The sequence below is a fragment of the Rutilus rutilus genome (genome assembly GCF_951802725.1).
Source record: "Rutilus rutilus genome assembly, chromosome: 1".
Lineage (NCBI taxonomy): Eukaryota > Metazoa > Chordata > Actinopteri > Cypriniformes > Leuciscidae > Rutilus > Rutilus rutilus.
The window spans coordinates 33,962,404-33,979,293 of record NC_140209.1 but is presented as its reverse complement, the minus strand read 5'-3'; the positions used below and the strand labels follow the sequence as shown (position 1 = coordinate 33,979,293).

The window sequence follows — 16,890 nt, the reverse complement described above, 5'->3', positions numbered from 1 at the left end:
CAGTTTAAACCTGTTAACCGTTGCCAGTGCGCCCGCGCACTGAAGCGTTTTTTTATTTTTTATTATTTAGTTCAAAGTTACTATCACATTTAATGTTATACCTTGACAAACTATACATCATTATAAAGATATAAGACTCAAGTTTCAGTATTTGACCACTATTGTATTCTGAGAAACTTATAGCGACAGTTATTTCTTAATTTGTGTCAGGAGTTATGAAATGAAAAAAATGAGTCGATACCTTTAATATGAATTATGAGCGCCAGCCGCTTTCATTCATAAAAAAAAACTGTCCTGTCGTCATGACAGCGCTTGACAAAACAACGGCCCTCAGGGCTTTTAGCTAAAAACTGTGCAGATTTGGAGAAATATTGATAGATTCTCATAGGTTTACATCAGATTTCTATAGACAGGAATAATATTTATTGAATTTATACCCAAATGCGTTGATGTAATCATTATGAGCGCTGGATACTGATGTAATGTGTTTTCAATCCATACCAACAGCCTGAGGGCGCTATAAGCACAATAATAGTCCATATATGGAACACATGAAGAAGTGCCATAATCATGTGACATTCCAGGCGAGAAGTTTCACTCTCAGTACACTTCCGGCTTCCGAAATGCACTTTGATTCCATATGAGGGCGCTCACAGGACGAGTGCAGAATGAATGGAGGTCTATGGCAGTATACCCCTCAAAATCCACTTTTCTCAGGATATAATTTTTTGTCTAGTAATTTGAATATTGTATTCGAAAGGAGATGCAAAGAAATTACACATTGCTGTATATCGTTATCGGGATATCAAATGAGCTATATCGGGATATGAAATTTTGGCCATATCGCCCAGCCCTAGCTGGGTGTTAGATTTTTTAGAGTCACTTATTTGCTTTAAAAAGTCTTTTAAAGTGTCAATGACGTCATACACATCGTACGACCAGAGATACTGCTTTACGGCAATCCTTCACTCACTCTGGTGCTTTCGCGCTCTGCACTTTCTTTTCTCTCGAGGCATCAACAACACAGCTGACACAGGTAAATACACGTGCTAGACGAGTTTTTGTTTTGTTTTGTTTGTTTCTGGTCCCACTTCGGATGCCACGATGCCATCAAGCGGTATCTCTGGCCGTAATCAGTCCTTCACTGACCAATCAGCGTTCATTAGCAGAATGCTAGCGTGTTATGGGCAACAACAACTCAACCTGTAAGAAATCGAAAGGACATAAGTACTCGTTCATTCAACTTTCGACCTATAACCCATGTTGAACTTGCAAAACCTACTATCGAATCTGAGATTTCTCAACGGCAATCGGGTGAAAGAGACAAATTTAGCCGTCTAGCCCCATAGACTCCCATTCATTCTGCACTCATGGGCGATCGCCCCCAGTGGAACTCTGGTGGAACTACAACCAAAATTCGGTACAATAGGACTTAATAGGGAGTGGGCAGGCTCTCCGTAGACGGGCTCTGCTGATACACACACAGCTATCAGAGATCGCTGTAACATGCAGATAAAGATTTTTTGAAGACAATAAACATGATTGCAATGATATTTGAGTTACCTGTGTTCTTCGAGCCATGTCAGGTATTTTCATAATAATAGATTATATTTATAATGTAATGCTAATCGATATAGACTTTATCATCGTGCAGAATACTATAAAATAATATATTTTCTGTCTGATTGTTTTATCTGAAGCCAAATTAGATCACAGAAGATTATTTAAAACACTCAACTTGCGTTATAAAGTAAGTTTGGAGCACAAACATGGTTTTAATCTCATAAATGGTCGTGTATTGATGGTGTGCTAAGCTAACATGCTAGCTCGTCCCAGGTGCACCTGCCACCAGCAGTTATTCTTTTATGATTTTTTTCTAAATAGGAATGCTTACTGAAACGATTCTTTATTCCAGATCAAATGTAAGTGAGAACTTTGATAAAAGAAATTAGGGATTGAAACCCTATGGATAGCCTGTGAATAGCCAGTCGTTAGTAACTATAATGCAGACAAAAGAAATGCATATTTAGAGCCATAACCAGGCTGGAGAGGTGTGAATGTATGCAGGGGGAGACTGAGACTGAATGGGCCTCGTTTGCACCACAAAACAATAGAGACAAAAGCAGGGTAGCCAACTCTCACGCATCTGGCGTGACACTCACGCTTTCAGCATCAATCTCACGCACACGCAAGAAATGTCACGCCAAAATCCATTTTTCTCCCCTCTCAATCCGTTCATTTTCTGTTGATGACTAGACCACTGCGTATTAATTACAGGAGGAGTTTAAGTCCCACAGCTGTAACATCTGCCTATAACGTTCTCATTGCAGTATATTCTGATCGTTGATTCGCTGAAAACCTTGCATCTGATCAAAGAGTATAGAAGTACCAAGAGGCGAAACTCAATAGAACGTTCCATTGCAACAAACGCACCCATGCGCAGAGCTGCAGCTCCGCCATCTTGGACTGAACGCAACACAGCTGTCATAGAATTGAACGATCAAATTCAAAAGCGGTTAAATGAACTAAATAGTAGTTTCTAGTTTTTAATATCTCTATAACAGACATCCCATGTCTCCCGGAAGTTCCGGGAGTCTCCCGCATATTGATAGCGGCTCCCTGATGCCCGCAAATTAGCTAAAATCTCCCGCAATCTAGAGCGAGCGAGCAAGAGCGCGCAGCTCCAAACCGTGTAATGTTAGAGCACACGGCAGAAAGGGTGAGAGAGCAAGATATCAACATATCAACCTAAAATGTGGAACACAACTTGTTCAGATTTTTTGCTTTCATTTTCTTGCAGTTCTAGAGTAAAATATATTTTGTAATATATATATTTTATATAAAATATAAATAATTATATTTTTAAATTTGTACATTTTAATAAACTCAAACTTATATAACTTTTTTCTGTTTCACTTTCATAATTTATTTCACTTCAACAATAATCTGACAAATGTCTTCTTTAAAACAAGACCAACCATAGGTCTATATTCCAAAGCATTCTTGAATTACAACCATTTAAGTTTGGATAGTGATTTTCATGTTTATGCGAAAAAAAGGTGACAGTTAAAGGGTTAATTTAGTGATAACAATGAATTAATAAAGCGGTCATTTGCCAGGTTAGGTGTTCATATATCTCTGAAAGTATGCGATTTAAAAAGCCCATTTCGAGTCTTGACAATTTCGACCAAATACATAACATTAGCAAACTGTTACTGGGATAGCTTACATTAACGTTACAGCACCTGTTATCGTTGACGTTAGCTCACTTTAAAGTTAATAAAAACCTTTTCTACTTTACCTCTCTGGATCTTTGGGGAATCTATGAAATGCTAGTTGATTGGTTGTACACTGGTAGATGTTGCAGTTGATGGCAGAACACTGTTTTCTTTGTTTCCAATTATTTCAGACATAATGTTAATGCTGTATACGGTAGTTGTGCTAACGGTAAAGCCGTTGGTTCAGTCCAAAATGGCGGCCGCGCTACCGAAGCGCCACCTAGTGGCTGTTGTCAAAACTGCAACGGAGTTTCGCCTCTTGGTACTTCTATACTCTTTGATCTGATACGTCAGTTGCGTGTGAGAAGTTCAGAGAGAGTTTCAGAGTCGGAGCCATTGATGCGCGCTTGAAAGTTTGGAAGGTAAGCAGATAACAAAATGGTGTGCCTTTGACTCACGGGCGTAATTTCCTATGTGGACAGGGGGGACATGTCCCCCCCTCTTTTCGAAATCTCGTTCGTCTCCCCCCAACTTTCAAATTAGTTTGCTATGATTTTTTAACCGCACGCCGTCATCGCCACAGAGGAGCAGGGCCGAGCAGGACACGGATCGCCTGCCTGCGTCAATGCGCGCAGCCGCGTCCAGGAACGTCGCTTGTACACACTAAAAATACCTCACTGAAAGTTATAATGAGCAGGTATCGCGCTGTCTGTGAATGTCCTGACGCACACACTCACACACTGACACACACAACGCACAGAAAGACTGAGAGACTGCGCCAGTATCGAGCGCACAGACAGCGCCTCAGAATCAGTTTTGCTGGGCAGTTCTCTTTCGCGCTTGAACGAACAATAACACATGCCAAAATGTCAGTTTTGTCGAGTATTCTCATAACAATAAGCAGTCTTAAATTAGTTACATAAAGTCTTAAATGAACAAGAGAAAATGAGATGCGTGAGAGCCTGTCAGCAGCGGCAGATTTTAAAGTGGCAGCAGCCACTAATTCTGTAGTCAGTAAAGTTAACCAAAGAACAAAGGGAACAGAGAAAATCACTAACTGCTCTTGACTAAAGAACGCTTGCAGCTTTAATAAGGATTAATCTAATTTAATTAATAATTTATGCAGTGCGGACTGTTTGATAACCTAATTCAATTTCTGTATATTTCATACCTGTTAGACAGGAAGGGCACATGTAAATACTACATTTATTTTTGGGTTTATGTGAGGAAAGGTTTAATTTCACTTATATTAAAAGTTGTTATAATTTTCAAAAGTAAAAAAAAAATCATTTTCATGGAGACATCAGTCGCTACAGTGATACTGGCCTTCATTCATAAAAAAGTCATTAAACAATTGTTTAAAATATACTGTCTTTATGTTGTTTCTATATTACAGTGGAAATTGAGTCTCACATTATTTAAATTTTATTTGCACACATTTTTGACTTTATAAAATGATTCTCTCAAGTCTTGGCAATTGGCCCCTATTAAACAATAAAGAAAGTAAGACATATTTTTCTTATACATAGTTTAGTAGCCTACTATATTCTTTTTGTCAGAGTTTATCATTATAATCAACTTAATTATTTCCTGGATTTTGTATCACCATAGATACAACTCCTGTATCTTGCACCACTCCTGTTCAACCTGTATATGCTCCCAATGAGTCAAATAATGAGAAAGAACCAAATCTCTTACCACAGCTATGCAGACGACACACAGCTCTACTTAGCCCTATCGCCTAATGACTACAGAAAGATGAAGTTCTTAAGGTGAACGCATACCTTCACTCTAGGGGTCAAACAACTAAAAATCAAGTCAGGAATCTTGGTGTGACACTAGAGTCAGACCTTAGTTTCAGTAGTCATGTCAAAGCAATAACTAAATCAGCATACCATCTGAAAAATATTGCAAGAATTAGATGCTTTGTTTCCAGACAAGACTTAGAGAAACTTGTGCATGCTTTCATCACCAGCAGGGTGGATTACTGTAATGGACTCCTCACTGGACTTCCCAAAAAGACCATAAGACAGTTGCAGCTCATACAAAACGCTGCCGCCAGGATTCTGAGCAGAACCAGAAAATATGAACATATCACACCAGTCCTCAGGTCTTTACACTGGCTCCCAGTTAGATTTAGGATTGATTTTAAAGTATTATTACTGGTATATAAATCATTCAATGGCCTGGGACCTCAATACATTGCAGATATGCTCACTGAATATAAACCCAACAGATCACTCAGATCACTAGGATCATATCAGCTAGAAATACCAAGGGTTCACTCTAAGCATGGCGAATCTGCTTTTAGCTATTATGCCAGCCACAGCTGGAACCAGCTTCCAGAGGAGATCAGACGTGCTCCTACAGTAGTCACATTCAAATCCAGACTCAAAACACATCTGTTTAGCTATGCATTTCACTAGTTCACACTTACAAATAAGTCAGATAGAATAAATGCGTATTTGGCATGCTGTCAGCCAGGGCTCCGGGCTCGGTATTCGGCCCGAACCCAGAGTACTCCCCCCGTATTCCTGGCTGTGAAAGAACAAGCCAAGGGTGAGGAGTCGGGGTGGTGGAGGGATGCTGAAACTGTCAAGGAAGTTAGGTGAGTTGACAGAGTGAATATATATATATATATGCTTCCTCTCATGCTGATAGGGTAGACATGGTAATTGTTTGATGAGATGATTGATAGATTGGTTGATTGATTGATTATTTGAACGTGCTCCTCCCGAACTTTGTTTATAAAACATCATTTACTGAATGAGCACTGTGCCGCTGTTTGTCCGACTGTTTGTACTGTACTGTATTTTATTTTTCTAAACTGTTTTAATTATTCTTATTCCTTTTATTATTTTAATTTCTTCTATGTAAAGCACTTTGAATTGCCATTGTGTATGAAATATGCTATATAAATAAACTTGCCTTGCCTTGCCTTGCCATAGTCCCTAAAGGTATGTAAATGCAGGACATGTGATTAAAATTGTGAAAAACATTTTTGCTTTTTTTAAAGTGCAAAAACTTTTTCCCCCATTTTGTGTGATGATCAAAAAAATGATCAAAGGTTGCCCAGATTGTGTTGAGTCTGCCACAGTCAAATGCGGATGCTGAGCGAACCTTTTCAGTTATTGGCCTAAACAAGACTGACACCAGGAACAGACTGTCACTTGATGGCACCCTGTGAGTGATGGGAAGTTCAGATCATTTGACTCACTCGTTTGTTCGATCTCGTTCATTAAAATGAACAAATCTTTTTTCGAGTCATTTCATTCATTTAAGGGGCTTTAAATGTTATACTTTTAACAGCCAAATTCCCTGGACACATCCACCTACGCAGTCTTTATCATATTCTGAATTAAAAAAATCATTATAATGCAGTCAAAAATAATTTACAGGGAACATAAATAATTACTTTCCGTGTCTTTCGTTCATTTGTCACGTGACAGACGCAATAAACGTTTGTGAACGGATTGAACCCTGCTTCAGATACGAGCCTCCTGAGTGAAGCAGGCCTACACTGCCACTGTGGCACAGGCTACAACAGGCCTAATGTGTGAAACTTGTGTTGTGGTTTTCTGGGGAGGTGGAGTAACTATTATGTGTCCCTTTTGTTTTGAGATTTTTTATTGTTTTGATGTTGTTGGTTTACATGTTTGTTATTTAATCACCTCTTATCTTTTTTTTTTTTATAGTGCAATCAATAAATTAAGTGTACATTTTGAGAAAACCTTTATTTTTCATAAATCAGGGTTTATACTAAGTAAACAAGGACTGATGTTTTTAAAATTAGGGTTAGGGTTACGCGCGCGCACTGATGTTTTACAGAGTCTCACTCCAGCCAAAGTCCCAAAGTTGGCAACCCTGCAAAAGACTGAATAAATGCTTAGATGATGACTAAACATCAGTAGCATTTTAGAGTCTAATCAAAATAGTCATATGATATGATCTTGAAAAACATTTAACTAAATACAGAGTTTTAGACTTACCATCTTCAGATTTTAAATATAACATGGTCACACATATGGCTTTAGCTGCAGTGCATTTCTAGATTGCTACAGTGTCAACTTCAATTTTATTTTCATGAAGATGTTTCATAAAAATAAATTTCTAATAACTTTACACAACTTTGAAGCTATTTATATAAAAAAAAATTCATTATGACAATAATTAATTCTACATTTACAATAAACTGCCAGGTGTCAGCTTTCAAATGAGATCGTACTTGTGTTTTTAGTGTAAAGGGTTCATGAACTGTATCTGTTTCAGTTTGGGTATGTCATTTCTGGGGATTTTTCAAAAGTGGGGTTGCAGCTTAACAGGTTTTGAAAAAGGAGGTGAGGAGTGTGTCAAGGGCGCAGGTGTTTTAAGGTGCTGTAGGGGAGAGTGGGGTGATTTGTGCCAGGGGGGGGAAGTAGTTCCACCCTTTTTTCTGGAAAACCATAGAAGAAATTGGTCATGTGTCCACATAATTTTGAAAAGCAATCACTTTTACTCGTCCTCCAAAGACGGGAGACACATGGCATGAGAGTTAAGCATATTTTAGTGCAAAAAACTGTGTTTTCCCTTTCAAAGTAAAATTTCTATGATTAAGGTTTTTTGATTGTAGTGTCTGAACAATTATAGACAAGTTTGAAAACATTTCACACATGTTTTAGTGCTTTAGTAGGCTACACAATGAGTCTATACAGTTAGCATGATATTAGCTCTTAACTGCTGGATCATGCTAGTTTTTCAAACTTGTGGGTCCGGGGTGATTTGTGCCAAAGGGCCTGGGTTAAGTTGTGCCAGATCCAGACCACCTAGACCTACATTCTCACAGGGGATAATCTTGAGAAGTGAGGAGATGGGCATGCCTCATCATTGTTTTACTTAGGCCTGCCCAAAATTTGTTTAATTTAGCTAACACTGATTTCAGTTTTGAGTTTGCTCTATGTTATTAAAGAGAAGTTTTATTCCATTTTTAAGTGGCCTATGTCAGGATGTTTAGAAATTAGCCTAGTCACTTTATTCTTATATGTTACATAATTGACAGACAGCGCTATGTCAACAGGCATCTATTGCCAAAGCCTTTTTGCCTGAAATGATATCACAAATATCATATATTGTGTTGCTATGGTGCTCTAAATGGTTGCTAGGGTGTAGCTTGATAGCTTCACAATGATCCTGAGAGACTTATTGGTCGTCTGAGTAAAATGAGCCTGCCCCCTTGTCTCTATGACACTGTGATCCAGAGTTATGTTCAATACAAAATCCATGCAATTGACCATATATAGGAAAAACACATGCTATGGTATTCCAGGGTGACAATAAAACTTTAAATTAGTAATTTTGTATTGAATTTATCTTGCTTTCATATAGCATTATGGTTCATAACATTAAAATGTTCTGTTTTACTTCAGAAATCACTGGCACAATTTACCCCCAATGTATTCCCCCAAAGGCACAACTTCCCCCGCACCAGGGGCAAGTTGTGCCATGAGACCACTTTTTTTCCAAGAGCTATATTTCTGAAACAATTTATTTCAGATCCAAAGTTATTGTTCTCAGGGATGCACCACATCCTGAAATATATGTACATCCTTAAGTTGAAGGCATTACTACCATGGCCTCACTTTAAAGTCACTGTAAAAAAGTAAAAACTGGCACAACTCACCCCACTCTCCCCTACTGTTTCTTCCAAAATTTTACCATTAACTTCTTTGAAATCAGACATGGTAACATTCTGAGGATGTGGTCTGATCTGTCTTACCTCAGTGCCACATGAGGATATGCTGATCGCCTTTCTGATATTATTGATTTCCTCAGAGAAGAATGAAGCAAACTCACTGCATCTGCTGTCTGAGATTGCTGTCTTATCTTAGGCCAAGGACCCCTTGGAAAATGCTTTCAGAGAAACTTTAAATAAATTTTTTTATCTTTGAAAGCAAATTATGAACCAAAGATGGAATTCATGTGCCAAACAACATCATCTCATCTACAGATGTTCTGGTTATCTGGTTAGGGGAAACCTCATTATTCAAGTTATTTTCAAGTATTCAAGTTCATTTAGTTTCATTTCTGCTTCTGTCTTGCAGTCATCCATTAACTTCAAAATATTTTTTGGGTGGGGTCTTTTTTTTATTATCAGTATTGCCATGCTTGAGGTCTTCAGTCACAGTGTTACAGTCAGAGTTACAGTGATAAAGTTGCATCTTATTTACAGTATTTACTGTTTTTCAATATGCTTCAACATTTCTTTGGACTTCTTTATCTCTTGGCAGTTTCGCAGCTTTTGAGTTTCACAGGTTTGTATGTTATCTTAATTCTGTCTTTTATTCTTCTGATGCGTCTGGAATGAGACTTAATATGTTGTTAATGATCATGACAGTCTCGGTCTTAAGACCAGAATAGGGAGTGTTCAATTAATTTATGTTCAGTTGACATGTTTGAGTTTGTGCTAGTCCTGCCAAAAGTTGTCTTTCTACTGTATTAGTAAAGCTTTTTTGTTGCATATGACAATAGATGGGCTTTGGTCCCATGTCTATAAAATACAAAACTCTAGAGGCCTATCATGGACCAGTGTTCAGTTTGCAGGTCTTAATGACTCTTAGAAAGTTATTTCTGTGTCTGCTTTAATCCAATACTTTAGTGATGCTATTCTGTGCTGAATCTTCACCAGTTTTAAATCACATCCTTCTCAATGTGTTTAACAGGTTCACATGCTGATGATGAATGTCCTCTTCAGCTCAACCCACAGAGAGTTATTGTGAAGTACGGCGGTTCTGTCTCAGTCGACTGCAGCACTTCTGTCCCGCATAAAGGGTTGGGATGGGAAGCCAGTGAGGGAGCAGTGCCCATGACCAAAGACAGTCTGATCACATTGAGAGTGTCAGAACTGAGAGAATGGGGCATAGAGCCAGTCTGCTTCATGAACTATAATAAGACACAGTGTACAGTGAATCTCCCAGTGACTATTTACAGTGAGTTCCTCTGTCATTGATATTTTTATCTTTTCTTTCTCAGAATTGTCTAATTTATGTACATTCATGACTGCAGATATCAGTGTGTAAATCTTCCTCCACAGAGACTCCAGACAGTGTGTCCATCAGCACTGTGAATCACACCGGACCAATGATGGAGGGAATCCAGTATGAGCTCCAGTGTGACATTCTCAATGTGGCTCCTGTACAGAATCTCACTGTCAACTGGTACAAAGGACAGACTCTGGTGGATCAAACCATCTTCACTGACTCTATCAAGACTCCAGTCAATAAAACATCTAAACTCCTGATCCGTCCAGACAGAGCTGATGATGGAGCTCAGTACTGGTGTGAAGCAAAGCTGGAACTGGGAGAAGAAGGACCTCAACCTCCTCCAACAAACACATCAGAACATCTCAACATTATTGTATATTGTAAGTAAGATCCGTCAGTTTCTATTATTAATCTTTTAAGAACATCTGTTGACCAAATTAGGCAGATTTTAGCACTTACCATGTGACACAGTGTCAAGTTATGTGGTGATAGGGATCAGATGCATCATGTAACCTTTTCTTATCAATTTTCTAAATTTGATCAATTTAGCTGAAAACTACTAAATTAAAATGAATGTAGATTAACATAAGAAATGTATGATGCCACATAATGCAATGCAAAACCTCTTAAACTGTTTTTCTGCAGTTAAACCGATCATCAATGAGACCAAACTGCCCTCCATAGTGCCTGTGTTTCGAGGATATCCAGTGGTGATAGTTTGTGAAGCCGAGGGAAACCCAAAACCAACAATCAGCTGGAGTGTCAACGGAAATAATATAGTTAGTGAAACTCTTACTATAACAGATTCAACCCCTGAGGATCTGCTCTGCATTGCAAGCAATTCTGCTGGCAACACCACCAGACGTGTAAAAGTGTCCATACAAGGTAACTGTATTTTTGTATAATTTTCAATTCTAAGTGACTTAGTTTAATTGGCAATTTCAGTTTTAGTAATACACTACAGAAAGGAACTGTGGTTGTTTTTAAAATGATTTTTTTTTTTGTATTTGTTTGTCTGATATTAAACATAATATTTATTTTAGTTGTATTAAATATGCAAATGATTGAGAAAAAAAAACACAATTTAGTAGTCTAAATGATGTTGTCAGGATAGATTTTATGCAAAGTCATTTGAAGTTCCTCTTTTAGCATTTTGCCTTTGATTAATGCAAATTTCATTCATTCTTCTTAAAACAATTTCGGCACAGCTTTCAGATTTTAACATGGCTTTTTTTGTGGTTAATGTTTTGGCCTTTCACAAAGTATTCGCACTTTTGTAAGAAGCTGTTTGGTTTGTTGTTGTTGTAACGCTCTGCTTGCCGTCAGAATGTCAGAGGATGTGTTATAGGAACACTATTTAAGCGAAATGGCTTGTGGATCGTGTCACCATTGTTGATCTGCATGGATTTTTATTTAGATTAGCTGCTGACTTTCGATATGTTGGAGGCATTATGCAGGCTTGATATCTATGCCCAGTTTTGCTTGCTTGGATATAATTTCCTAAATTGCTGATTTACTCATACATTTGTTTCTTTTGACACAGAGAATTACGTGCCCATAGTAGTAAGCATTATTGTTGCTGTAGTGCTGGTCATCGCAATGATCTTCGTCTACATCTACTACACCAACTACAAAAAAAACCAGGATGGGCCATTATAATTTGAGGAAGCCCAGAGCACATAATGGACTCTTAGCACAGTCCCTATGAAGGAACTCAATCTGCTGTCTGATCAGTCGGAGCAGACGGTCACAAGGATCGGTGTTCTGCTCACTTCACCCTTAGATCGAACTGCCAATCACATCCTCAACCTGTTGTCCAAGGATGTTGATCAAATAAAAACATTTAAGGAGAATCCTGGTTAGATTTTTATTGGATTATTGTCTGCTTTATAAAGGAACTATGCTTACACTGTATGTTTCAGCCACATTGAACATTCTAATATTTATTACATTATTATATAAGACACTGAAGTTGTTACTGTAGTCTAGATGTTGTAAAGTCATGGCATATTTAAACAGATGCTGATGACTTAAAGATGAGATCTCTTGTCGGTTTTCCTGTAGCTCAAACAGTAGAGTGTTGGCGCTTGCAACGCTAAGGTCATGGGTTCGATTTCCAGGGAAAGCAAGAACTGATAAGAACGTAAATGTGTACCTTGAAATGCAATGGAAGTCGCTTTGGATAAAAGTGTCTGCCAAATGACTGATGCTTAACCTGTAGGATTTCTTTGTGACCAATTGATGTAAATGATTTCAAGCCTCCCTGTAAATAGAATCTCATTTCTCTCATTCTTTATAAAATGATTCTCTCAAGTCTTGGCAATTGGCCCCTATTAAACAATAAAGAAAGTAAGACATATTTTTCTTATACATAGTTTAGTAGCCTACTATATTCTTTTTGGCAGAGTTTATCATTATAATCAACTTAATTATAGCCTGGATTTTGTATCACCATAGATACAACTCCTGTATCTTGCACCACTCCTGTTCAACCTGTATATGCTCCCAATGAGCCAAATAATGAGAAAGAACCAAATCTCTTACCACAGCTATGCAGACGACACACAGCTCTACTTAGCCCTATCACCTAATGACTACAGCCCCATTGACTCCCTGTGCCAATGCACTGATGAAGTCAACAGTTGGATGTGTCAAAACTTTCTTCAATTAAACAAAGACAAAACTGAAGTCATTGCGTTTGGAAACAAAGATGAAGTTCTCAAGGTGAACGCATACCTTCACTCTAGGGGTCAAACAACTAAACATCAAGTCAGGAATCTTGGTGTGACACTAGAGTCAGACCTTAGTTTCAGTAGTCATGTCAAAGCAATAACTAAATCAGCATACTATCATCTGAAAAATATTGCAAGAATTAGATGCTTTGTTTCCAGACAAGACTTAGAGAAACTTGTGCATGCTTTCATCACCAGCAGGGTGGATTACTGTAATGGACTCCTCACTGGCCTTCCCAAAAAGACCATAAGACAGTTGCAGCTCATACAGAACGCTGCCGCCAGGATTCTGAGCAGAACCAGAAAATATGAACACATCACACCAGTCCTCAGGTCTTTACACTGGCTCCCAGTTAGATTTAGGATTGATTTTAAAGTATTATTACTGGTATATAAATCATTCAATGGCCTAGGACCTCAATACATTGCAGATATGCTCACTGAATATAAACCCAACAGATCACTCAGATCATTAGGATCATATCAGCTAGAAATACCAAGGGTTCACTCTAAGCATGGCGAATCTGCTTTTAGCTATTATGCCAGCCACAGCTGGAACCAGCTTCCAGAGGAGATCAGACGTGCTCCTACAGTAATCACATTCAAATCCAGACTCAAAACACTTCTGTTTAGCTATGCATTTCACTAGTTCACACTTACAAATAAGTCAGATAGAATAAATGCGTATTTGGCGTGCTGTCCGAGGAGAGGGCTCCGGGCTCGGTATTCGGCCCGAACCCAAAGTACTCCCCCCGTATTCCTGGCTGTGAAAGAACAAGCCAAGAGTGAGGAGTCGGGGTGGTGGAGGGATGCTGAAACTGTCAAGGAAGTTAGGTGAGTTGACAGAGTGAATATATATATATGCTTCCTCTCATGCTGATAGGGTAGACATGGTAATTGTTTGATGAGATGATTGATAGATTGGTTGATTGATTGATTATTTGAACGTGCTCCTCCCGAACTTTGTTTATAAAACATCATTTACTGAATGAGCACTGTGCCGCTGTTTGTCCGACTGTTTGTACTGTACTTTATTTTATTTTTCTAAACTGTTTTAATTATTCTTATTCCTTTTATTATTTTAATTTCTTCTATGTAAAGCACTTTGAATTGCCATTGTGTATGAAATGTGCTATATAAATAAACTTGCCTTGCCTTGCCATAGTCCCTAAAGGTATGTAAATGCAGGACATGTGATTAAAATTGTGAAAAACATTTTTGCTTTTTTTAAAGTGCAAAAACTTTTTCCCCCATTTTGTGTGATGATCAAAAAAATGATCAAAGGTTGCCCAGATTGTGTTGAGTCTGCCACAGTCAAATGCGGATGCTGAGCGAACCTTTTCAGTTATTGGCCTAAACAAGACTGACACCAGGAACAGACTGTCACTTGATGGCACCCTGTGAGTGATGGGAAGTTCAGATCATTTGACTCACTCGTTTGTTCGATCTCGTTCATTAAAATGAACAAATCTTTTTTCGAGTCATTTCATTCATTTAAGGGGCTTTAAATGTTATACTTTTAACAGCCAAATTCCCTGGACACATCCACCTACGCAGTCTTTATCATATTCTGAATTAAAAAATCATTATAATGCAGTCAAAAATAATTTACAGGGAACATAAATAATTACTTTCCGTGTCTTTCGTTCATTTGTCACGTGACAGACGCAATGAACGTTTATGAACGGATTGAACCCTGCTTCAGATACGAGCCTCCTGAGTGAAGCAGGCCAACACTGCCACTGTGGCACAGGCTACAACAGGCCTAATGTGTGAAACTTGTGTTGTGGTTTTCTGGGGAGGTGGAGAAACTATTATGTGTCCCTTTTGTTTTGAGATTTTTTATTGTTTTGATGTTGTTGTTTTACATGTTTGTTATTTAATCACCTCTATCTTTTTTTTTTTATATAGTGCAATCAATAAATTAATTGTACATTTTGAGAAAACTTTTATTTTTCATAAATCAGGGTTTATACTAAGTAAACAAGGACTGATGTTTTTAAAATTAGGGTTAGGGTTACGCGCGCGCACTGATGTTTTACAGAGTCTCACTCCAGGCAAAGTCCCAAAGTTGGCAACCCTGCAAAAGACTGAATAAATGCTTAGATGATGACTAAACATCAGTAGCATTTTAGAGCCTAATCAAAATAGTCATATGATATGATCTTGAAAAACATTTAACTAAATACAGAGTTTTAGACTTACCATCTTCAGATTTTAAATATAACATGGTCACACATGTGGCTTTAGCTGCAGTGCATTTCTAGATTGCTACAGTGTCAACTTCAATTTTATTTTCATGAAGATGTTTCATAAAAATAAATTTCTAATAACTTTACACAACTTTGAAGCTATTTATAAAAAAAAAATTCATTATGACAATAATTAATTCTACATTTACAATAAACTGCCAGGTGTCAGCTTTCAAATGAGATCGTACTTGTGTTTTTAGTGTAAAGGGTTCATGAACTGTATCTGTTTCAGTTTGGGTATGTCATTTCTGGGGATTTTTCAAAAGTGGGGTTGCAGGCTTAACAGGTTTTGAAAAAGGAGGTGAGGAGTGTGTCAAGGGCGCAGGTGTTTTAAGGTGCTGTAGGGGAGAGTGGGGTGATTTGTGCCGGGGGGGGGGGGAAGTAGTTCCACCCTTTTTTCTGGAAAACCATAGAAGAAATTGGTCATGTGTCCACATAATTTTGAAAAGCAATCACTTTTACTCGTCCTCCAAAGACGGGAGACACATGGCATGAGAGTTAAGCATATTTTAGTGCAAAAAAACTGTTTTTTCCCTTTCAAAGTAAAATTTATATGATTAAGGTTTTTTGATTGTAGTGTCTGAACAATTATAGACAAGTTTGAAAACATTTCACACATGTTTTAGTGCTTTAGTAGGCTACACAATGAGTTTATACAGTTAGCATGATATTAGCTCTTAACTGCTGGATCATGCTAGTTTTTCAAACTTGTGGGTCTGGGGTGATTTGTGCCAAAGGGCCTGGGTTAAGTTGTGCCAGATCCAGACCACCTAGACCTACATTCTCACAGGGGATAATCTTGAGAAGTGAGGAGATGGGCATGCCTCATCATTGTTTTACTTAGGCCTGCCCAAAATTTGTTTAATTTAGCTAACACTGATTTCAGTTTTGAGTTTGCTCTATGTTATTAAAGAGAAGTTTTATTCCATTTTTAAGTGGCCTATGTCAGGATGTTTAGAAATTAGCCTAGTCACTTTATTCTTATATGTTACATAATTGACAGACAGCGCTATGTCAACAGGCATCTATTGCCAAAGCCTTTTTGCCTGAAATGATATCACAAATATCATATATTGTGTTGCTATGGTGCTCTAAATGGTTGCTATGGTGTAGCTTGATAGCTTCACAATGATCCTGAGAGACTTATTGGTCGTCTGAGTAAAATGAGCCTGCCCCCTTGTCTCTATGACACTGTGATCCAGAGTTATGTTCAATACAAAATCCATGCAATTGACCATATATAGGAAAAACACATGCTATGGTATTCCAGGGTGACAATAAAAATAAACTTTAAATTAGTAATTTTGTATTGAATTTATCTTGCTTTCATATAGCATTATGGTTCATAACATTAAAATGTTCTGTTTTACTTCAGAAATCACTGGCACAATTTACCCCCAATGTATTCCCCCAAAGGCACAACTTCCCCCGCACCAGGGGCAAGTTGTGCCATGAGACCACTTTTTTTCCAAGAGCTATATTTCTGAAACAATTTATTTCAGATCCAAAGTTATTGTTCTCAGGGATGCACCACATCCTGAAATATATGTACATCGTTAAGGTGAAGGCATTACTACCATGGCCTCATTTTAAAGTCACTTTGAGTAAAAACTGGCACAACTCACCCCACTCTCCCCTACTGTTTCTTCCAAAATTTTACCATTAACTTCTT

The 16,890-nt window shown here is 38.0% G+C and overlaps 1 protein-coding gene and 1 long non-coding RNA gene across 3 annotated transcripts in view; both read left to right on the top strand.

Moving 5' to 3' along the window:
* The window catches only part of LOC311289989, a 101,542-nt gene that overhangs the window by 48,430 nt on the left and 36,222 nt on the right, over positions 1–16,890 (top strand). The gene's annotated exons all lie outside the window — the stretch shown is intronic.
* Positions 9,373–16,890, top strand: part of LOC311289864 (vascular cell adhesion protein 1-like) — a 28,577-nt gene continuing 21,059 nt past the window's right edge. For both annotated transcript variants that reach the window (XM_084408111.1, XM_084408110.1), the window contains exons 1-4: positions 9,373–9,505; positions 9,914–10,180; positions 10,285–10,614; positions 10,880–11,119. In XM_084408111.1, the coding sequence (XP_084264237.1) occupies positions 9,442–9,505; positions 9,914–10,180; positions 10,285–10,614; positions 10,880–11,119 (901 nt within the window). In that variant the 5' untranslated portion in view covers positions 9,373–9,441. The remainder of the gene's footprint in view (positions 9,506–9,913; positions 10,181–10,284; positions 10,615–10,879; positions 11,120–16,890) is intronic.